Source organism: Crocodylus siamensis, chromosome 8 (genome assembly GCF_052110815.1).
Source record: "Crocodylus siamensis isolate JL-2025a chromosome 8, ASM5211081v1, whole genome shotgun sequence".
NCBI lineage: Eukaryota > Metazoa > Chordata > Crocodylia > Crocodylidae > Crocodylus > Crocodylus siamensis.
In genome coordinates, this window is record NC_143402.1 from 67,614,455 (window position 1) to 67,638,825 (window position 24,371).

At 45.7% G+C, this 24,371-nt stretch overlaps 1 protein-coding gene across 1 annotated transcript; it reads left to right on the forward strand.

The window, feature by feature from the left end:
* GGA3 (golgi associated, gamma adaptin ear containing, ARF binding protein 3) lies at positions 1–24,053 on the forward strand. Its single transcript, XM_090061201.1, has 17 exons — positions 1–110; positions 5,588–5,672; positions 6,394–6,469; positions 7,743–7,841; positions 8,763–8,886; positions 9,816–9,919; positions 10,521–10,601; positions 11,820–11,957; positions 12,726–12,807; positions 13,281–13,397; positions 14,713–14,988; positions 15,739–15,806; positions 16,608–16,918; positions 17,594–17,859; positions 19,010–19,179; positions 20,129–20,239; positions 21,544–24,053. The coding sequence occupies exons 1-17, from the start codon at positions 71–73 to the stop codon at positions 21,652–21,654; spliced, it is 2,259 nt and encodes a 752-aa protein (XP_089917327.1). The 5' UTR covers positions 1–70; the 3' UTR covers positions 21,655–24,053.
* The last annotated feature ends 318 nt before the right edge of the window (positions 24,054–24,371 follow it).

The following is a 24,371-nucleotide window of genomic DNA, read 5'->3' on the forward strand; positions in this document are numbered from 1 at the left end:
TGCGCGAAGGCCCCGCCCTTTCCGGGCCCAGCTGTCGAGCGGCTGGGCGGGGCCTGGGCCCGGCCGCGACATGGCGGAGGCGGAAGGCGAGAGCCTGGAGTCGTGGCTGAGTGAGTACCGGGTTCCTGGGGGCGGCTGCGGCCTGGGCCTGAGGGGGTCGGAGCCCCTGGGCCTGGGTGAGGAGGGCCCGGCCCTGGTGGGCGCGAAACCCCCGCGGAGCAGGCTGGCTCCAGACTTCACAGTCACCCCCGTGTCGTCACCCGCTGCGTAATGCTGTGCTGTTTTGTCATCGCTGGTGTCATTATGCTCTACTGTGCCGTGTCGTCACCCCCCTGTGTTGCTATGTCATTTTCCTGCAGCGCCCTTCTTTGCCCTGGCTTTTCTCCGCGGTCTGCATGAAATCTCCCTGTCTGTAAACCTGGCCGTGCATGGGCTGCGTAGCCCCAGCCGTGGCACCCCCAAAAGGTGGGTGCCGGGCACCCTGGGTGAGAATCGCTGCCTTCATATCTTCCTGTCATCAGAAATCAAATGACAGCTTAGAGGTGGGGGTTCCTGCCCAGGAAAGGTGGAGAACTGCTGCACCAAGCTTTGAAAACATTGAGCGCGAAGGAGAGATTCCTGTTTGTCAGAATCCGGGAAGCTTAAAATGAGGAAAAAACCTTGGCTCGACTGTCTCCCGGCCAGTGCCGAGTGTTTCCCCTGTGTACATCTACTTGTGTTTTGTCCAGTTGGACCAGCTTTTTGCTCTGTGTTTGTACAGCTCCTAGCACAGTGGATGGAGGCCTGGGATCCGAGGCGCTATGGCCACGCAGATAAATGAAAGTGGTGCTTTGTCCTTAAATAATGTTGTAACTGGTGCGGCCTTTCCCACTTCCCCTAAGGAGGCTGTTCTCTAAACTGATGCATCTGCTGCCTAGAGTTTCCTGTTGTTCACTTGTGTGTCTGACAGCACCGCCCGGTAGCCTCAGCCAGGATCTGGCACTGTAGAAGCATAGGACAGAAGAGCTTCCAGTATAAAATCTATTGCTCTTCATTGTACCTCCATAACCACCTTAAACCCTGTCATTTTTTTCCTTTGTGTTTGCACTATCTGAATGCATGTATCATCTAGTCCAGTGGTTCTCAACCTTTTTTGGACCAGGACCCATTTGTAAACATCAGTGGCCAGTCCTGATCCAGTGCCCCTCGCTCTTGACTCACTGTGCCCAGCCCCTAGCTCCCAGCGTGTGTGTAGGGTGGAGGAGCCCCAAGCGGCCCCCTGCAGGCTGGAGCTCTCTGCCAGCCTGCAAGGGAAAAACTGTGGTTTCCCACATTTTTCTCCTATAAAGGAGAATTGATTTTTTTTTTTTTTTTTAAAGTTTATTGATCCATTTTTAAAGCTTGTTTGTGAGCCTTTTATATATTCCCGTAACCCGCTTTTGCGTTGTGACCCATGGGTTGAGAAACACTGATCGAGCCTGTAGTTCTTGCTGGGCAAACTGCTTTTCGCTGTGTGTTTTGTCGTCTAAGTCCACCCTACCTGGTCCCTGATCATTTCGATTGCTCTTGTGAATTCTTTCCCAGTTGGTCAGTCTCTCTCTGGGAAGGTATTAATTGAAGCCTGTGACACACACAGAGGAACACCCACATTCTCCCTGTTTCTTTCCCTGTGGAAACCTGACTCACTGAATGCAGTTCATGTATGAAAATATAACTAGTGTGAAGGAAATTTTAGGCTGAGGAACAGTAATGACTTCCCAGTTTGCTTTTATTTTTCCAGTAAGGCTGAAAGTTCAGGGGGACATTTAGTTCACTGATGCATCACTTAGAGCTAGACAAGGACAAATGGTTTGAAAATGTAGCTGCAGCGTCACTTTGCCATCAGATGGAAACACACAGAGTAATAACATCCATGTGTCCCCATGTTGTAGCAGGATAGGTGTTTCAGTATTCTTCATCCTCTCTCCTGTCCCACTTCTGATTGGTGAGATGAAAGAGAAGTGTCCCTGCTTTTCCTCAGTCTCCTTGCGGGCCAGTCTTCCACCCATGAAGTCTGAAATAGAAGGGGAAGTTGGCAAATGAATCTCAGCTGCTTCCATAGAACTGGACCCTCTTCTCAGCATTCCTCAATCTGACGTGTGCACAAAGTAGCTTTTCTATATTACGATTATCTCTGTGATGTACTATGCACTATTGAATACATAGAAAACAGTTTCTGTCCCAAAGAGCTCATAATCAGAGAAAATGGAGGAGTATAGGAGTTAAAACATACAACCCAAATCTGTCTGTTTGCCTCATCTGTCAGTCAGGATTCTGCTTATTTTACCTGGGATACAGAATGCCAGAGAGTTAGAACAAGGGATCGCCGATGCAAATCTTTTCTTTGATATTGGGCCTCAATGTGTTTTGCAAGAATGTTGGCTTGTGATTTTTTTTTCCTCCTCTTTCGATGAAGAAGTGAAATGCAGAACACATGAGAGCTCATTAACGGAGTTCCAAAGCATTGCTATACAAGTGAAATAAACACCGTTGGTTCATGTCTCAGTGTAACTGAGGGTTGGCTTATTAGTATTTAAGGATATGGAAGAACAAAAGAATGCTGAGTGGTGCAGACACCTACATTAAATATGAGACAGTATTGTGATACAATAACATATGACCCAAGAGTTTTAGTATCCAAAAGCCAAGGGACTGAATGATGATGGGATGATGGTGATGTGGCCCCTTGTGTCTGGATTGCTGGTTCAAATCTACTGAGTGCTGTTCAGAAATCAGTTGTTAAGTTTTAGTGCGACTCAGTGGTGTTTAGTCTCTCTGGCCCCACAGGCTGTATGTGTGCCGTAGGGCCAGCCTGCAGACTGGATCCCTCACAGGATCACATGCAGACTCAGTCCGCAGGTGCAGTCCAGCCTGCCAACCTGACCAGATATGGCCGCAGAGCAATCCTGTGTGTTAGCGCAATTTAGCATACAAGGCGATGTCACCCACACCTGTGGGGGAGGCAGCAATTTGGGCCTTGGGTTGAGCACCACCGGTCAGATCCTAGGGGACAGGTGTCCTCATGAAACATAACTCCAGCTGGGTGCTAACTGGACCCTTATTGGCGGTTTCAGGAGGGAACCTGAGGATCGAATATATCGCTGAGTAGAACATTGCTGCCTGGCAGTAATCTTCCACGGGACAGTTGAAGCACATTAAAGGGCTAGTGTGGGGAAACTTGTTCTGCTGCTGCTTACATCTGGTCTACTCCGTACATCAGTAGTGGACTGTGTGGTAGGTCTGTGGCACAATGCAGTGCCCTGTAGAAATACTTGAATTGGCTCTAAACAGGTGAGCTGAGGAACTGCAAGCAGTTTAGCCACAATAGCCCAGGCTAATTTACCCTGCTGGGAAGCCTAGACAGGTGGAGGGCTGCACTAGCTAACCGTCCTGCTTCCAGTACCCACTCTAGCTTGGGTCTCTCTCTACAGGGCACTGCATTAAGCAATGGAGACAGACTTGTCGTGTGTGCAGCCAGGAATAGAACCTCTGAGGGACGGAGCATGTTAGCGTCTATGAAACTGGACAACAGACAAAAATGGTCTCGATATTAGAAAGCAGGGATTTCCTTATTTGGAATGTAATCTCTTTCTAATAATGTCTCCGTTCATGTGCAACACAATTAATCATCCTGTGACAGCTTCGAGTATGAAGCATTCAGGTTAGAGAGAGAAATCTAAGCCCAAACAGAGCCTTCTGAAGTTCCAAAAGATGCTGGGAGGAAATATTGAAATTAAAGAAGTGACTTTGAAATCAGCTATTGCCCTGAAAATGTCAGTTGTGTTTTATTATGTCCGGGCCAGATTTCTTTCCCGGATTCAGAATGTGCAGCCAACCAAACACTCATTGTGTTGTAAGTCATTTGCTATTTCGTAATAATAGAGCATCTCCGATGAAAAAAACAAATGCCAGCAGTCCCAGCTGAACCGCTGTGTAGTACTGACGCTGACAGCGCGTACAAAAGCAGCAAAGATGGAGGTGTTAGCAACGTGGGGATTCTGTGGAGCATTGAGTAATATAAGAGACTGCTTCACTGGCTTGACAATAATTTAGACTCTTGTAAGCCTATTTTTCATGTCTCAGGTGTCTAGCAGCCAAAAGTGAGGTAATAAGGTTTGAGTGCCACATGTTTTAAGAGGTATAGTGCCACATGTTTTAAGAGGTATCTGGCAGTGCAATGATGGCATTTATATTTAGTTGCCATTAAACTTCTTTAATTTAGGGTATAACTTGGTCATTTCAATACCAAAGTAGAGGTCCTCCAGGTAGCCCTGTATTATACCCTCCTGGTTGCCCAGAGAGCTATGGAAGTCAGTTGTTGTATGAAGGAACACAGGGAACCACCAGGAACAAAATTACTTGTAAACCCAACTCAAGGCCTATGGGATTACTTTAGGCATGGTTTTCTGGGGAGGAAGAAAAGCCAAGCAAACAATGAAGGAATATCATAGTAAAAGGATGAGGGTGTATTTTAGAACAGGTTTTGGTGCAGTAATCTGACAACCGCTGTATTTATCTGCCAACAGGAAGGTGGAAAGATGCATTTTAAGGCTGACCTTGAGATGTAGAGTGCACTTAAGCTCATTGTTTTATGCATTTGCCTCTAAGACTACACATTTTCACTGTCCTGGCTGCTGTATTTCAACTGGTTTTGCTTTCCCTTGGTATTGATTCCTGTTATCGATCACTTATTCATTGGTGTTTTCAGGGATTTTTCTCCTCCCACGTGCGTGCGCATGCGCGCGCGTTCTCTCTCTTTCTTTTTAGTAGTGCAACGGTGCAGCATGTTGTTGCTGCACTTACAACAGCAAACACATTTCCATTGTATTATTTGGTGTGCTGTACTGGAAAACTAGGTCTAAGTAGAAGCCTTAGCAACTGAGAATCCAGCGCTCCATCTGAGCTGATCTCTGGAGCAGATACATTCATAAAAATAGACCTTGATAGTATCAGTGTGCTGCAATCTGCTTCAAGGACGTGTCTGAAAGCAAGAGCTTGGCCTAATGGATTGTAATTTTCATTGTCTATGTGAAATGCAAAGACATCTAACAAGTCTGATGCCACTCCAGAAAATAGGTGTCGGAACCAAAGGACTTGCATACTGTATTCAGCAATATCCTTTGGTAGTTGCTTGCAAAGCTCGCAGTGTTTACAAAGGGGATTTTCACTTGCAGCAGGTCTGAGAGCTTTGGCCCTGACTAGTTTAATACCAGATGGGCAAATAGAAAAGAGATATTTCAAACCCTGCTAACTGGAGGAAGATTATATAAGCTCCCTTTGCTTCATTTTCTCATCTTCATTATGAAAATGTAGTGTCTATAAGCACTTGGGCTTTGATAGCCAGGGCTTGGAATGCAGTGAGCCGTGGTAGATGCTTTGCTCTGTTCTGACCTGGCTTGTCCCCATCCCAGTTGAGCGCTCGTGGATATTTAGGGATGCAAACTGTGAAGTTGCTTCTCCCTGCTTATGGGTGGCAGTGGATGCTAGGTGCTTCTCCATGGAAATACAAGACTTTTTGTTCTGCTGCTTTGGGTTTTTTGGTAATATAATATTCTCTTTTCTTACGAAGATAAAGCCACCAACCCATCTAACAGGCAAGAAGACTGGGAGTACATCATTGGGTTCTGTGACCAGATCAACAAAGAGCTTGAAGGGTATGTGTTTTAGTCGGTCAGACAAAATGTAATGGTTTTACACACTCAGCTGAGGCAAATATCTGTACCCTTTGGTTACTGATGTTTTGCGTTTTTAAATATACTCATGTTACAACATGAATATGAAAAAAACCTGGGTCATGTAGAAGGATATAGCAAAATGTGTCTTTTCTGTGAAAAGCAGCGCAGTCTGAGCACAGGACTTGGGACACTTAGAGATCTGTCTTTTGACACCAACTGCTTTTTTAGCCTTGGAGATCTAACCTTGCTGCTCTTTGCCTCAGTTTCTTGGTCTGTAAAATGGGAATAATAATTCTGAGCACTCGGGGCTTTACAGCTTTAAACAGTTTTATAAACTTCAGCCAATGAACTAAAGTTAAGTCATGGCCTTCCTGGGAAGGAAGGAGGGTTATTTTGCCCCAGGTGGAGGAAATGAGGCACTGGAAAGTTAAGCAACTTGTTCAAGATTACAGGGCAAATTGATGACAAAATTAGCCCTCCAGTTCCTGGCTCCTAGTACCACGCCTTATTTACAAGTCCCTGTGCCTCTCTACGTGTGTGTAAGTTCCCTGGCATTTTTGTTAATTTTTGCCAAGTACTTTGAAGGTGTGATGCTGGAGAAGAGCTGTGGGACATTTCTTTCTACTTTTGTGATGTTTAAATGTTCCTAAAACCGTCTCTGTCTGTTTTGTGTGTAACATGGCACTTTGGTTTGTTTCAGTCCACAGATAGCTGTGAGACTACTGGCTCATAAAATCCAGTCGCCCCAGGAATGGGAAGCAGTCCAGGCCTTGACAGTAGGTAGTCTTTACCTTCTCTCTCAGTTCCCAAGTCACTAGTTATCTGGCATCCCGAGTGTAGTACTCGGGGGCAGAGCAGTCCATTCTTTTCAGCGGGGTTATCTAGTATCGCTCCTGTGTTCATTGATATTGGAACTGAAGCACTTAACTCCTTGGAAGTGGAGAGTGAGAGACAAGGACACTTATGTAACTTAAGCATGCAGTTAGGTTGCCAACTACAGCAGGGCTGGGCAAAATGCAGCCTGGGGACCGGATGCGGCCTGCCAGGCCATTCTATCTGGCCTGCAGGGCCCCTAAAAAAAATTAGAAAATTAATATTTATCTGCCTTAGGCTGCCTGTCACGCAACCCTCGATGGCTTGCCAAAACTCAGTAAGCGGCCCTCTGCCCATAATAATTGCCCGTCCCTAAACTACAGGGAAGCTAGAGATAAAGTGGTTTCATTCCAAGTCCTTTGGTTTGTTATCTTCAGGCCTTCTTTTTCCACCTCTGCTAACCCTGCTCAGGAGGTAGCTGAGTTTCTTGTGGTCATTACTTCCCAGTAAGCTTGCCATGCTTTAGTGCAGTGGTTCTCAACCTTTTTTTGGACCAGGACCCATTGATGGCCAGTCCCGACCCAGTGCCCCTCACTCCTGACCCACTGCCCCCAGTCTCCAGCCCCCCAGTGTGTAGAATGGGGGGGGCAAGCAGCCCCTTGCAGGCTGGAACTCTACCAGACTGCAAGGGAAAAGCCACAGTTTCCCATGTTTTTCTCCTTTAAAGGAGAATCCATTTTTAAAGTTTGTTTGCAACCCTTTCATATATTTTGCGACCCACTTTTGGGTCCTCAAGCATTCTGCGCTGCTGTGGGTGGGCTGTTGCTTAAACTAGAAGCAACATAGTCACATCAACATGGCCTTTAAGTGGTCTAATTAGTACTGCTGAGTGCCAGTGAGCCTGTTCACAGCACTGTGCAGACAAACTATGGTACCTCTGGCATAGGAAGAATCCCTCATGGAGTAGTGCAGCGTGCTTGAGGGTACCAAACATGGACAGTTTCCTCTGTAGATGTGACCCAAGTGCTGGGTCACAGTTGAAGAACTACATGTCTTGATACCATTTCACATTTGAAGAAGTGGAGTTCAAGCCTTATATTCTTGAGTGAGTTACTCTGTCTCTGTGAGTTGTAACCCTCACCTCTTCCAGTCACAGAAAACTGCTATGCAATTTTTTTTTTTTTATGGGTTTGATGGGTGTTGACTTCACCTCATGTTTCTGTTGCTTGAACACAGGTGTTGGAAGCTTGTATGAAGAACTGCGGGAGAAGATTTCATAATGAAGTAGGGAAGTTTCGTTTTCTAAACGAGTTAATCAAAGTTGTGTCTCCAAAGGTTAGTTTTGTAGCTGTTTTTCTTATCGCTGTACCTCTCCATTTGGGAGACAGACAGTTCCTCAAAAAGCATAATGCTTTGTCTGGCTGTCTTTGTGGTAGGCACTTGTTAGCTGGGCTTTTGTACTCTGATTAATAGCTCTCTCAGCAAGCAGCAGTTGTATTCCTAGTACTGTTTCCACACTGAGCTTTGTTCATGTCTATCGAGTGGCTCAAAGAGTTTCTGGTTCTTGTGTTGTTTTATTTGGACCTGATCATCATCCAGGGAGGAAGTGTGGGTCCATGGTTAGAGCAAGAAGCTAGGAGTTGGGATTCCTGGATTCTCTTGTGGCTCTGCCACTGATATGTGACCTTGGGAAGGTCTCCTAACCTCTCTTTGTCAGTTTGGGAAGGGGATAATCAGTATATTTCTTATAGGAGTATTGATTAACATTTGAGAATCTTTGGTGAAAGTTGATATCAGGGGAAAATATTACTGTTACCATTATTTTCTTATGGCTAAAACAGCTGACAGAGACTGAAAAGGTCAGTGACACAGTTCCTGGTCAGTTCAGTGAGAGGAGAACTAGGCCCAGTGGGTCACATTTAGCTCTTGTGCAATGGTTGTAAGAAGTGGGGACAGGATGATATTTTATTGTGGAAAAGAATGTGACTTATTTGTAAAGGTGATAAAGCTTTTTTTTTTCCTACTGAGTTGTATTATGCATCACTTCTGAATGTCCTAATAGATATTCCTGGTTACCTGGGCTGTGAGACTGTCTGCCAGATCAGTACAGGGAGGCTGCCTGGTGTATTCATACTCCCATCTCACATTAAAACAGATTTTATTGAGTCCTAGTGAATTTCTGAAGTCAGTACTGTTTGTTTTTTTTAAAGAAAAAGAAGGTGAGTGAGTCACTTACTTCTCTACTTTTCCTCCCAGTACCTGGGAGACAGAGTCTCTGAGAAGGTGAAGACTAAAGTCATTGAGCTGCTGTATAGCTGGACAGTGGCACTGCCAGAGGAATCCAAGATTAAAGATGCCTACTACATGCTGAAGAGACAAGGTGAGAAGCAGCGTGTCCTTCATGTGTTTCTCTCCTCCCAGTACTTTTAGGTAGGACTCTCACATAGCGGGGGACGTTCTGGAAAGAAACCTTCACATATCTTGATGCATTGGAGATTCAGTTAGATGGTAGAACAAGGGAGAATTGCAAAAGGCCTTGTCTACAGGGGAGAGGTATCATGGTTAAATTTAAATGAGTTTTAGGTCAGTTTCGAAACTTCTGCTTAGATGCCTTTATTTTAGTTTGAGTGGTTTATCTTGGTGTCATTTATCCTCATCAGTCTCAGCTTAACTTTGAATAAGTGTGCTCGCAGCTTTTGGCATTGTTGTTTTCCTAAGTCACTTTAACACCACACCTTAAAGTGACTTAGTTAAAACAACAGCATGGTATGACTGGTATGACTTAAACTGGTATGACTTTCTTATCTAGAGAAGGTGTAACATGCTTTAGGTTAAGCATTAAAAAAACGGTGCTTTCAGCAACGTATTTGGATAGAGTATCAAACTAGGGATTTGTAGTAAGACTCAGTTATGAAACCAGACTTTTTTTCTACCTCCATCCTGCAATATTGTTCTGTTTCTGTCTTCTGCTACTCTTACACTCATGGCCTTGAGTGTGCACTAGGTAGGATGACTGGGACCTTACAGTGAGGTTTCTTGGCCAAAGTGAAAAGAGAAAGACCAAATAATAATTGGTTGTATTGGATTGCCATAGAAATGTAAGGAGATGGCAGCCCAGAGTGTTGGATGTTCTCTAATGACAGCTTTTCTCGGTTCAGCAAACAATATGCAGAGATTTTGCTGTTGTGTTAATTTTCACCTAAATATCCTGCTGTAACGATTGTTCATTTAACTCAACTGCATATTTCCTTAGATTCCAGGCTGGGTGGCTACATGTACCAACTTTGATTCCCCTCTCTCTTCTTTCAGGTATTGTTATGTTTGACCCTGTAATCCCTGCGGATAGAACCCTGATTCCCTCTCCTCCACCTCGCCCCAAAAACCCTGTATTTGACGATGAGGAGAAATCCAAGGTAAAGTGAAGGCTAGAACCATAATTACCACAATCAAAATATTATTGCATAGCACACACTTGGAGTGAGATTAGGAGGAAGATCACTGACAGCACTGATTTGCTGGTAGGTCAGCCCTCATTTCACTTGGGCCATAGGTTTGATTCTTATTGCTAGTTCCTTTTCTTATGGCCTGTCCCAAACTTAGGCACTGTTTAAAATCCTGATTGAGAAGCCATGTCATATTGTTATTCCCTAACCATTTGTAGTTAGAACAGGAGTGGAATAACCATTCAGAGGGGAGAGAAGGCTGTTTACTGTTTTTAGGGTCTAATATTTTGGATTCATTCTTGACTAACATCAAAGGTCTCCAGGGTTTCAGTCCATTTGAACTGTTTGGGAGGGAAATGCTGGTGACTTAACCCAAAACAAAATAGGCCCCTAAAGGACTTCCACTGAAGTCCCTGTAGCTTGTAAAGCAAAGAAAACTGCTTTGTAATATGGAGCTTTGTCTGCTTTGTCTTAGTCACCTGGTTCCTTTGCCCCCAGGGAGCTGCTACGTCTGTGCCTCTGCCGAGGGACCATTCTTTCCTAAACTTTCTCTTTTCTTTCCTTCTTCCAGCTTTTAGCCAAACTATTGAAAAGTAAAAACCCAGATGACTTACAAGAGGCCAACAAGCTTATTAAATCCATGGTAAAAGAGGTGAGGAGATCTGCCTGTTTATTTACTGATAAAGCTCTGTAGGGAAGGGCTTTATTAAGGTCTTGTTTTATAATTTGTAAACACTTTGACACTCAACTGGTACCTAGGTATGTAGCTGTAGTGACTCACAAATGGCAGAGTAGCTGGATGTAATCTTTCAGTATCCATTAATATTATGCTAGTGCCTTCATCAGTTAAATTAGTTCTGTCAGAGATACAGCCCACAAACTTAATCCAGTCTGTGGAGCCACGTGATCCAGCCTCTGTTGCCCTGGCTTGCCAGTTGGCCCACGTACCACACACAACAGACACAGGGCCTGGGACATGCACCACATGTTCTGAGACCCCCCTTGCATGTAACCCCCACGCAGGGCCAGTCCAGGACCTCTCCCACTTGTCAGATATAGTGCCTGCCCTGGTTGGTTCAGGGCTATGCTGAATGCGCTACTTGCATCATCCAGTCTGGAACATATGCTTCATGTGGCATCTGCTCTAGATGGTCTAGGGCAGGCACCACATGCAGCACAGCCCTGGACTGGCTAGAGCAAGCACTGGATCCAGCATAGGCGGGGGTAGGGGGGTTGTGGGTCTCTTACATAGTGGATCCAATGCCTGCTCTACCCAGTCCAGTACTGTGCCACACATAGTATTTGCTCCAGCCAGTCTGGACCTCGTGCTGCACAATGAACCTGCCTGGACTGGCTGGAGGGGGTGCCGTGTGCTCAGTTGGAGCAAGTGCTGTATCCGGCATGCTGGGAGGGGGAAAGAGTTATCTGTGAACCTGATCTGGCTGGCAGGGCTGGCCTCTGATTGAAACCAACTGCTTGTCTGTGTTTGAAGCTTTGAATGGCTTAAGCAGGTTGGTGGGGACCTAGACTCTTCACTAGGGTTACCTGTTCACTATTATAATACACAACATACAACTTTTAAGGCATCAAAATTGGCATAAAACACAGTTACATTATCAAACCAGATTCTGTTTTTAATTTTGTTTCCTGAGAAATTCTGACTTTTGCATTTGCTGCAGTTCAGAACTAAAAGAATTACAACCCCCCACCCATAGTAGTGGAATTTCCCATGAAATGGAAAATCCCATTCCTGTCAGTTCTGTTTCAAATACTCATCGGTATTTTGTTTCGCATGAGTCACAGCTGCTGGTAAGCTATTATGGGACCATAGGGAAGACTCACTTGTCTCTTTTTATTTTAAACCCTGAAGGATGAGGCCCGCATTCAGAAGGTGACAAAACGCATTCACACCCTTGAGGAGGTGAATAACAATGTGAAGCTGCTAAATGAGATGCTTGCTCACTACAGCAAAGAGGACTCATCAGAGGCTGATAGGGAGCTCATGAAGGTACAAAGTTTTCTGTTTTCATAGGAGCCCTTCCCTTTAGCATTTTCTTCTTACAAACTTTATTTAACTTAACCTTTGAGCCAACAGCAAGTAACACAGAACAAAGCAATCAGTGCTTGGAGACCAGTGAACAAATTGGGAGTTATCTGTGTTATCTGTGGGAACAGTTGGCAGGAGATGAAAGCATTGTCCATTGGCTCCTTTTCATCCAAAGGACTATAAGATCCTTATAAGGACAGCAGGTATTAACTACGTTTCACAAGTGCTGGAAAGGAAATGCAGCAGGATTATGTGACTTGCTGAGATTGTACTGGGCCAGTAGTGGAATCAAGAAGGTTGGTCTTCTACTTCCCAGTCTCATTAGTTGTGCTACCTCTAGTATATAACATGACTGTGTTCCAGTGTACAAAGGCTTCGATCCAATCAATACAGGTTGCCATCCTTTCAGAGAGAACTTTTAGACCTTATATGTAATGGGGAGAGCACCACGTCAGTAGTAACCAAAACAGACATTAGTGAACAGTTCAGTCCCTTAATTAATCCTCAAGAGGGTCTATGTGGCTGGACACATGCATTTAAAATACTTACTAGTCTTCCCGCAGGGCTGAGTAAAGGGGAACTTGGCCACAGTATTGGCACAGCGCTCTGCGTCTCCTTTTGTACTGAGATTTCTGTGCAAGTGAATCATGTGGACTTGACTAGATTTGCTGTTCTTGATGTATTTTGGCTCACAAGCTCTTTTCAGTTTCTCCCCACCTCTTTTTCCAGGAGCTGTATGAAAGGTGTGAAACCAAAAGACGAACTTTATTCAAACTGGCCAGTGAGACGGAGGATAATGACAGCAGCTTGGGTAAAGCAGCCATCTTCCCTTTTATGGCTGAGGGGTTAAATGTTTTAGAGACTGCAGTAGGGTTACTGCGATTAGCAGCCATGCAGCGGCACAGTGAGAGGGCTCTCTATGCCACTCTAGGTGTGCTTGACCCCTAGAGGCAAACAACATACAAGATCCTTGCCCCGTAAACTTAACATCTGTATTAGAGCAAGGACCTGGCAAGGTAGTTGCGTGAAAAATCTATAAATAATAAGTGAGGAGAGTGCTGCCTCTGGGGAGGAATAGTTGTTGCTGTGGGAAACTTACTAGTCTAAAAGACCCATCAGGTATAAGGCTCTGTTAGGCATGATGCAGACATCAAGTCCCTGCCCCACAGAACTTGCAATCTAAATAATAGATTGTTGATTGTTTTTGACATTTGAGAGTTCAGTGTAGTGGTGAGAGCAAAGTGACCAAGTTCCTGATGCAGTTCTTTCCTCTCTTGCATGCAGGGGACATTCTACAGGCCAGTGACAACTTATCCCGGGTAATAAATTCCTATAAAAAAATAATTGAAGGGCAAGTCATCAATGGTGAAGTAGATATCCCTGCAACATCTTCAACAGAAGGTAATGCTGCATGGAAGCCATCTCTTTGCTTTGTTTCAAATCCTGAAAGTTTGAATGTGCTCCTAGGAAAGTGTCCAACTCATTGCAGTAAAAGAATAGTATTATCAACTCTTCTGGCCACAAGCTGCTCAGTCATTTTTGACAGAACAAAAGCCGCTTGTGGATACTCATTTGAAGTTACAATTCTGGCCACTGGTGATAACACTCTTATCTGGGAGACTGCAGTTTCCCACTGGCTGCTTTTTAATAATGAAGTCTTGTGTAACAGTCTGGCTAAGCAGACCTGTACCTGAGCTGAGCTTTCCTGTCTAGACTGCTGTTGTGCGGTACTGCTTTTTAGTTAGGTTGGGGGTGTCAAACATACAGCTTGTGGGCTGCATTTGGCCTGTGGACCTGTTCCAGCCAGCTCACTGGTAGTCCAGCAGGCTAGCAGAATTTGTGGGGGTGTGAGCCTGCCACAGAATTCAGGGTCCCTGGGTGGCCGATGGACTTAGCCATTCTACCCGAGTGAAGACCTATGCTGTGCCTTCAATATATACCCACCACAGCTGCTCCAGCCTGCAGATCTGGAGGGTCCGGGGGTGGCATTCAGCACTCCCAGCTACACGAACAGTTTAGTGCCAACAGATAACACTTTTGTAAGAGGGATGGATCTAAGGGATTGGAGCAGGGAACTGAGGGGTCTGTTCTTGGCTCTACCACAGGTGGTTTGAACATAGGTAAGTCACTTACTCAGTGCCTCAGTTTCTACATCAAAAAAATAAAGCCTACAGTATCAACCTGACAGGGCTGCTGTGAGCCATAACTGCTGTTTGTGAATCATTCTAAAAATCTTGGATGAGCAGCTCTAGGAAGTGCAACCTGATTACGCACTAATCACGATACAGTGCAGTGCGCTGTGTATTTCCTATGACAAAGGTTTGGTTGTGATGAATGTGAAGAGGATCTTGGATACAGGCCCTAGATTTCTCTGTGGTTTTTCTGTTCCCGGGTTAACTAACGGCCAGTATTACTGAACAGACAAAAGGAACTGCTTGCTTACACTGTAGACAGCACGTACTATGGAGTAAGCGGTTTCTGCACTGGGCTTTTCTTTTTATACAGCAGGTCCCTAACTGTGCCTGGCTCAGTAGTAGTTAAACAGCTACATTTCAAGGACAGTATGTAGAGTTCCTCTTTTTCAAAGAGCTACACAAGCTGTGATTAGTAGGGAAGCATTTTTCTGATGTTTGCACCCTCTGTTCTTTGTCCATGCTGTTCAAAGCTGCCTGCTGTACATTCCCTATTGTAACATTTCCTCCTGTATTTGCTGCAGGGAGCGATCCTGCCAGTAGTCTCAATGCCCTCATTGACCTCGCTGGATTGGATGTTACCAGCACCCCGCCACCACCGATGCCATCCACAACGCTGACCCCAGCCCCAACGCTAGCACCGGTGCCAGCCTTGTCAGAAATCCCCATCCTCCCTCCTCCTCCCCAGACATTTGGTCACTCACGGAGCCGTTCCTCCAGCCAAGCTGAGACGGCTCCTGCTCAGCAGAGCAATACGGCTAATTCTCTGTCCTTGCTGGATGAGGAGCTGCTTTGCTTGGGTAAGAGTTGAGGATGTACCCTCTGGGTAGGGTGTTATAGAGGTTAGTGCTCAATCTGGGAGTATTGGTTTGTCCATACATCACCAACACTGTCTCTTCTTCCTTCTCTCTTGGTCTGGTCCTTCCTGGATGTCCTCAGGTCTCTGTGCAAGGAACATCTAGGGAACTTTCTCCACCAAATGGTCTGATAAAAATTAAGAAGTAGGTCAGTGTTCCTTTTCAGAGGCTTCTCTTGCATTCAGACATAGGTCAGAAAGGACATCACAGAGCCTCTACGTAAGCCCCACAAGTGCTTGTCCACATTGGAAAACCTCCCCTGCAGTTCACCATAACTGTCAGGATTAAAATAGCATCAGTACTGTGGTTAGGAGGCAGGTGCATTAGATGAGTTGCAGAGTAGCTGCCTGGGAAACACTGACATTTAACTAGTAGGGCATGTGTCAGTACAACAGTGGAGTGCCTTAGAAGTACAGCTTGTAGAAGCTTTCCAACTTTCCCAGAGCACATCTGTATAGCTGCTGCTTTCGGTCCAGTGCTCTCAGGATCGTTGGCATGCCACACGGATGTTTTCTTCATCATGGTTTCAAACTGCTTTGAAAGGAATCAAATGGTTTGATCACAGTTTAGACCCCTGGTATGGAATGAGGAGGGGATGACATCTGACTTGACCTCTGACTGCTTCTTAGTGTGAACAGTGAAAGATTTTGTATGTTTCTCCTCCCGTTTCCAAATCTTTTCTTTTGCATTCAGGCCTGAATGACCCAGCCCCTACAGCAGTGAAGGAGTCCACGGATAACAATCAGTGGAACGTGTTCCAGGTATGAAGAGAGAGTTGGGGTTTACCTCCAGAGACTGATACTACCAAAATCTCTGAGGGCTTTCCCTGCTGCAGTGATGGAGCTTTTGCCCATATCCTAGCAGGAGCAGCTAAGCACAGTTACCAGTTGGAAAGAATAGCTGTTCCAGACCAGAGGGCCTGTCTCTTGTCTCTGGCCCTATTTAACTGATCTGTCTCATTCTGGACAGAACAGATACCTGAGCTTTCATTTCCCTTCTTTATATGTCCTGTTTTCCAATTGTACCTGAACAAAGCCTGATATGAAAACTCAGGAAAGGAGTTTGATTAAATAAAAACAAGAGGGCACTGTCTGTATACAGAATGAGAACTATAGTCTGGACTGAATGCCCTCCAAGACCAAAGGCAAAGGAGTCCATCGTGTAGGGATGCAGCTGTTGCTGTAACCCTCCAATTGTTGCAGCATTAAAATGCATTGGCCAGGGTTCTGATTTGGCTCCTAAGAGTTTCTTTGCTCTGATGGGCAACTTCCCTGAGAGAGACCAGCCTAAATGTTTATAATAAGGGTTGCTACCTTAGCTTGTGACCCTTCCTTACTGTCCACTAGTAATACCCTATCCAGCACAGCATGGAAATCTGTCAGATAAGCTACGAACTGGAACATAGCCCAGACAGATGCCACAGACTCTGCTTTTTCCATGCTAGCTTCTCCTCCATCCTTCCATAAAGGAGTAAAACATCTCCTTGTGTTATGGTGATACCTGTAGATCATGGTGGCGATGAAGGAGCGACTAACAGCATGTACTTGTCCTTTCTGTTGCAGAACGACCAGGTGGATCTGGACTTCTTTAGTCCAAAGCTGGTGACTGTTGCCTGCAACTCTGCAGGGAACCCTCTTTTCCATCATGGATCGCAATCTGCATGTGGAATTTCTGCACCGCTGCCTTCCACTTTCACAGCCTCTCAGACTGTTTCCAGCATTCCTGCACCTAACTTATTCTCTGCTGGACCAGCCACCCCTCTGGGCCCTCCTAAGGCCGTGCCAGCTGCTCCTGGGTACCTCCCTTCAGCCATGGGGGGCAATACTTTGCACAAGCTGGATGCACTGGAACACCTTCTTGAAGAGGCCAAAGGGTAAAAGTTCTGGATGTTGCTGCATTCCTTCAGTTTGAAAATAAATCTTGCTGCAGTGTGTTGAGTTTGTAGCTGGACTCCCCTCTTCCTCTTTAGTTGATAGAAGTTTATGATTGGCTACAGCATGACCTCTTTTATATAGCACCTCTCCCCTTCAGGATCTCAGAGCACTTTACCGACTAATGTATAAACTATATATCTGAGTGACAATCCCTTCACTGAAATGCAGCTGACTGTGGTGGAACACAGCATCTGCTTGCACTGTAGAGATGTGCTACATAATGGTTTAGGTAGACGGAGTGTTACACGTCCAGCATGCTTGGTTAAGAAACTTTTTCTTTTGTGAAAAGTGCCCTGAGATTCTTAAAAGACTATCACTGATCAGGATCTTGCCTACCTTCTCTGCTATTTGGAGGATCCAGCACCCTGCTTAGGGCACTAGACCATTGCTGGGTAGACAGAACACTGGCACCTACTGAATCACCAGTATGCCCTGAAGCATTGTGGGTTTCCTTGTACCACTAACCCAGTGCAGCCCTGCCTAATGTGGGCAGCACAGGGACCCAACACTCTGGCATGGAAGGCAGTGAGACCTTGCCTTTGGTGGTGTTGCTTCTGCTGCTGCTACACATGTATCTTTGTAATTTTCTGCTGTTATTTTTGTCTCCCTCTCAGGACGTCAGCCCAAGCAAAGCCCACACCCTCGGTGTTCCCTGGAGTTACCTTATCAACCACTGTCACCTCAGCCCCCATCGTATCCACTGCAGGTGTGCCGGTCACTGATCCAGTGGTCCCTACCATTCCTTTTCCAAGCAGCTGTACTGCAGGTTCAGGAAGCCCCCTCTTCCAGCCGGCTTGTTTCCAGCAGCAGGGCAGCCCTCTGAAAGCAGCTGACATTTCTTTGGTCAATGTCCATGTTCCACTGGAGTCCATTAAACCCAGTAAGTATCTCAGGCCCCTTCTGACCTCTTTCCAATGCTGAGCTACCCCTCTTCAAAGCCATTATTGGGTCTTGCTTTCAGATGCTGTCAGTTGGTGATTTCAGATCAAATTATTTTCTTTCTACGCATACACAGACGGACAGACACACGCACATATGCACGCATACACATGGACAGACACGCAGACAGATGCACGCTCCTCCTCCCTTCCCCACCCCCACACTGGACAGACGCATACCTTCCTTCACTTTCCCCAGCCCAAGCCAAACTGTGGGGCTGCATAGATGTGATTTGTAGCAGAGTCTTGTCCCTGCTACTGATCACAGTCAGGAAGCAGCTAGTTTTGGTTGCAGTGTTTTATTGCCAGGACGGGCTGTTGGCTTTTCAGAAGTGGACTTTCCCTCATCTGGACCTGCCCTTCCCAAGGCACAATATGTACAAATGTTGGTAGGCTCTTAGACGAGTGCGTTATGGGCACATCACTTCTAACTGGCAAGAGACTTAAAAGACATTTGCCTAGTTGTTTATTTAGGAGCTAGTGTTTGCTTATGAAATCCCCTCCCTGTGTTTGCATCTTAGCTATGTTGCAATACAGGTACATAGGGCCTCCACAACTGTATTGCCACTCAGAACCCTGGAGGTGTTGTGGAGCAAGACACTGGATCATTGTGTTACCCAACCCAAGTGCTCAGAACATCATTGCAGCTGCCCTGGCAGTGCAGACACAGGGTTAGCTTTGATCCAGAGTCTCATTGTACAGCTGAGATGTTGCTCTGGTGCTGAGTCCACTGTGCTCGTCAAATCCTGCTACTGCACTTAGCACCCTTCCTTTGCTTTCCCCTTTAAAACCATCTGGAGAGGACAAAAGCCCAGGCTGGATGAAGAGAGAAGCATTGTTGCTGCTGAGAAGGCCATCAGCCTTGGGAGAGAATTGGTTGCTCTTTGAACTTATTCATACAGAGATCACTGTCTTTTACTGTTTAGCTGTATTGTGAAAAGATATGGAGAGCTGTGTTGCTTTTCTGAAGAAGAGCCTGACATTGAGAAAAATGCCAGGCAGTGAGACACCAGAGTCTAATCATCTGCTACAGATTTAGAGTATGATGAGATGTTAACTTATAGCACTCTTTCCCTTCTATCCTTCCCCCAGGCAGTGCTCTTCCAGTGACAGCCTACGATAAGAACGGGTTCAGGATCCTCCTACACTTTGCCCAGGAGTGTCCACCTGGGAGATCAGATGTGCTGGTCGTGGTTGTGTCGATGTTGAACACAGCACCGCTTCCTATTAAAAATATTATACTGCAGGCAGCAGTACCAAAGGTAGGGACATTGGGATGACCCTGAGAAACAGATGCTTTTGGGAAAGCCTACAGAGCCAGGAGATGTCTGAGGTTCCTGACGTCATGCCCATGACATTCCCCCTCTGTCTAGTCTCAGACCCCTGCTTCTTCAGATTCCAAAACGTAGAGTGTAATTGTTAGTAGATTTAAACCGCAGCTTCCTGGCAATGAGCTTGATTAGACTGCAGGATAATCTGCCAAACAGAGAATTCTAAAACCCATTGAATGAGACATTTGAAACTAAACTGGATGACTGCTAAAACAATGTACGATAATCCTGAACTGACCAGGAGATAGACTACAAGATCAAATAGGCCTATTGCATTTCTTAACTTCTCAGATTGCATCAGGCAATGGTCCCACCTTCCCCACTGAAGCTACAAGGTGTCATTAAGCAGAATTATAACAAATGCAGAACATCCTAAAAGCTGTTTTTCTGCAGCGTAGACTTGCAAAACAAATGGGCAAGCTGAAAGACAGGGAGAAGGTACAGACTGTATCTAAGAGAATGAAGTGAGTTTCAGGGGTTAGCACTGTTTTGCATTGAGCCATGGGAGGCTTTCTTGATGGGCCTTGTTAAACTATTTCCAGTCTAATGTTGGATGACTGATTCTACTTGTGGAAGACTGCATAGAGCTTGGATCTATTCTGTCTCCACCAACTAAGGAATCTTCTCTGAAATCTTGCTGGTGAGAAACCAGTGCTAGAGAGGTGCTGTTCTGGTTTGCCTGGTACTGGTTTTGCTTACCTGTCATAGTTTGCGTTGCAGACAACAGCCTTACCTAGGTTTCTCACTCCTTCCAAACGGAGATACGCTCATCTGTGCACTTGGTATGTGCAGCATAACTCTCCCTGTCCATGCATAGATTCCTCACTACCCCCAGTCAAGTCATATCACCAGAGGTTTCCTGTGTTTTTTTCATTTGCAGTCCATGAAAGTGAAGTTGCAGCCCCCCTCGGGCACGGAACTGTCTCCATTCAACCCCATCCAGCCACCAGCCGCCATCACTCAAGTCATGCTTTTGGCAAACCCCACCAAGGTAATAAGTTTTGTCTTTTTGCTGTGATTTGAATACCACAGTGAGTTTAGACTAACTGTATGAACAAACTCATCTAAATTCTGGAGCAGTATTCTGAGGGAGGTTAGTCATTGCAGGTGAAATATATTCACACTCCAGAAGTGTTTCATTTCTGGGATGGAGAAAGCCTGAATGGCTCAGGAACAGCCTCACTCCCCAACAACCCTAGACAAGCCAGGGGAGATAGGATGAGCATTTGGAGAGCTCTGGGTTGGAAGAATAACCACCATAACGTTCTGCTTCAAGTGAAAACAGGTTGGGCTCCTGCCCAGGTCTTCCGTCTCCCCCAGTGGGATGTGTAACATTCAGGAAACCCAAGCTGATCCAGTGTAGTAGAAATACTCTCATCCCACTGAGTCTGTAGCCAGACAAAAAGGTTTGAACCCCGAGCATCAAGAGAGGTCTCCCCACTTTCCTTTGGGACATTAACTGTGAAGTGTAATGCTAATAATTTAAAAGACAACAGTTAACCCCTTTCTTTCTTGTCACATTGGAACTACTTAGCTGCTATATTTTTTCTGGAGCACTTTGCTCTATCTGCTGTGGTGATCACTGCAGTGGGCTGTTCTGTGAAGCTCAAAGTCTTTACTCAAATAGTGTTTTGATTACTCCAATCATTTGGCTGTTTGCTACTTACTTATTCCCAAAGACTATGGTTCTGTTGGCATTAAGAGCCTCAGCTAAAAGGCATGATAGCCTCAAGAGACAAATATTGTGGGATGTTGGATTTCTGTAAAATAAATAAATCTTGACTTCAGGGAACATTTTGAAATTCCAGATATCCAAGCAAGGACAGATTTCTGTTCCCCCTTTCATTCTCAGCAGGGACTATGAAGCAGTCAGGTTTATCCTTCCCTCTACTACATGCTGCAGCATTGCTTAGTTTTGAGACTTTGAGTTCTCTGAGCTGCACTCGCACACGTTTCGCAGGATCACTGAAGAGCACCTGAACTCCTAATGCTGGTCAGCATATGTAATGTAGGTCATGCTTTTCTCCTGCTGTTCCATTCAAGAGGGGGGCTCCTCATAGCATATGAAGTAGAAGATAAATAAATCAGCCTGCCTATGTGTCCAGAAACACCCCATGAACTTAGCTTGACTGCCTCCTCCCCTGGTGCGTGCATGCATATAGCTTTTATGGCTTCTACAATACTGTTACAGCAAAGTGTGTAATGTGGAAGTAACCCTGGTTGTCTCAATCCACTACTGATTTCACTACTCCCTTCCTGGGAGGCTGTTTTAGCATCTCCTCTTCTTTCGTGCAGGAAAAAGTGAGACTGAGATACCGATTGACCTTCACTTTGGGAGACCAGCCCAGCACAGAGGTTGGAGAAGTGGATCAGTTTCCCCCAGTAGAACAATGGGGGAATCTATGACCCAGCGAGATTGCCACAGACTCCATGACAGGACCTGGCAGGGATCCCAAAGGGACTGGAATGACTGTGACGTGGAAGGGGCACACATGCTATCCACTGGTGATGTTTAGCTTTGTTTACATGTCCTGACCACTCTGCTTGTAGCTTTAGTCCAGAATGTCTTACCCCAGGTTGAAGTGGTCCTGGGGCATATATGCCAAGCATGAACTGAGTGGCAGCCGGTAAGACCTTTTGCTGGCTGCTTTTATCTTGGCTTCTGGGTGAACCTGGTTCTATCTTCCACTTTGTTTAAACTTGAAATTACGGTGTTTTGGAACAGAGACCTGTTGCCAGAGGGGGATTGGGTTGGCTTACTCCCATGCTGTTGTCCAGAGATGCCTAAAGGCTGGTAGGGTAATGATGTAATGAGTTTCCTCAGTGCAGAGCCCTAATATAGGCCTACCCTAGGGCTTTTATCTCCCGGGTACCAGAACTAGACTCTCTAAGCTTGTTGAGCAATAAGGCTGGCTCAAAGAGGGTACATTTATTTTTTACACTACAGTGATGCTCCATACGCCCACTCCATTTTCTCTCTCAACAGCCATCCTAAGCAGTCCGTTTAGGCAGACAGTAGGTGTGAGCTGTGTGACACTTCTCTCTCTAACTGATACAGTGTATTTTATACTCCCAGGTGCCTGTATACGGTATTGCTTCCAGGCAGCTGGGATTACTCTTTGTACACATGTGGCTACACACTGGTTATTCTTCTGACTTCGTCACATTCCACGGTGTTGAGCAGGGGGAGGTGAGGAGGTAAAACCACCAGGGCTAGAAGGCTCCAGTGGCCCAGGACATAAGGGCAGCAGAGTCTCTCTGCAATCGTTAATCAGGTGCAGCAACCAAAGCACGGTAGAGAAGATAGGCCTCTCAAGTCCCTTCACGCACGGAGTATTATTATTGTAGTTGAGTACTATGTTCTCTTGAGGTGATTAGGAGTAGGATCTGTAAATACTAGAGCTGTAGAGCAACTACTAAGTAAGCCGACAGATGAAGGGAAGGAAGGACCCACTAGGCTATGATGATGCATGTGTTGGGTGTCTTACCACTTTATCTGTTCCCAGTATTAAGTGGCAAAGTGCAATGGTCTCCCCAGTGGGGAAATCTCTATCCTGCTGGACACCAACTTTGTGGTGGGGGTCAACACAAGGAGGTCAGAAGAGCAAGTCCTCTCTATACTTACTAGGAAATGCAGTTGAATAAGGAAAGGTTTGATTCTAGCTTTCCCTCCCTGTCTCCCATCCATTTTTGGTCTCAAATCCACATGATGCCCCAGTTGGCTTCAAGCAGATTGTATTACATGGGCAACTGTCTGTCCCCTGAGCAGAGCACAAGAGGTGGTTTAGTGGAAACCATCAGTGTTCAGCATTTCTTGCAGTGCAGTCTATAGGCTGAGGAACTCGGTACACCATGAAGATGCTCCAGCCTGTTATAGCAATAAGGCTGAAAAGAGAAAGTGCTGCTGGAATCAGTGGAGTCTGTAAACCCATTACTGCAAACAGAGCTCAGAATTACTCCTAGCACTCTTTGGCAGTCTGCTGCAGGCACCTAACTGCTTTTCTTGAGTAATAGGAAACACCAAGTGAAGCAAAAGGCACAACAGATGCAGAGGTCCTGAGGTGAAGGCGGCATGAGACATTTAGGATGGTGTAGAAGGTAGAATCCAACTCGGCAGCGTGCTACATGCATAGACAGCTGGTTTGGAGTTCAGGAACAAAGCTCTGTCAGGTGTTGTAAGCAAACAGACCAGGGGTGGGCAAAATGCGGCCCATGGCCTGGATACAGCCCGCCAGGCCATTCTATCTGGCCTGTGGGGCCCTTAAACAATTTAGAAATTTAATATTTATCTGGCCCTGGCTGCCTGTCATATGGCCCTTGATGGCTTGCCAAAACTCAGCAAGCGGCCCTCTGCCCAAAATAATTGCCCACCCCTGGAATAGACTATGCTTTTCAGGGAGGTAAGGTCACTGGGTTTTTCATTTCCCTAGAGGAAGCGGCAGTGTTTTTAAACAGAAAGGAAGAGGTGGGGAGCAAGAGAGTCTCTTTCTGCTTCTGACAAGGTCCTCACTTGCATTTTAGACACAGTAAGCATAGGGCTTTGCTTAGATCATTTGAGTCTGCCCAGGTGCTGTAGTATATCCTTTAGGAAGCAGGTTTCACTGCTTTAGATGCCTACAAGTGAATCTCACTGTGACTTTGAGGAAATCAGAAGAGCACAAGTGTTTTCTGCAGAATGGCTTCATTCTTACTGTCAACAGCGCTGCAGTGCCCAAGCTGTACAGTCAAAAGGAAAGATCCCATCCTCTCGCTGTGTGGAAATGTATTGTTAAAAGCTTTGGAAATTAAATTATTTATGAATGTTACTTGTTCATGGTTGAGGTTGCAGCTTCATACTGAACCGTCTTATTATAAATACATCTCGAATGCATTTGTTTTGCTGCATGTTAAATAAACTGTTTTCCCTACTCTGCTCTGTGGGCAACCCTTCCTAATGACAACCTGGGAAGTAAGACAAGACTCAATCCAAGAAGGCAGAGGTGGGCATCTTCTGGAAGGTGAACACTTCCAGCCTGCAGTTTGGTTTAAAAGGTAGGTGTATGAAGCATTGCCTTTGCTTATGTTGAAAGCTGCCTTGCAGTGCTCCAAGCCACTAGAAAGAAAGAACTTTAAGGCCAGTTCAT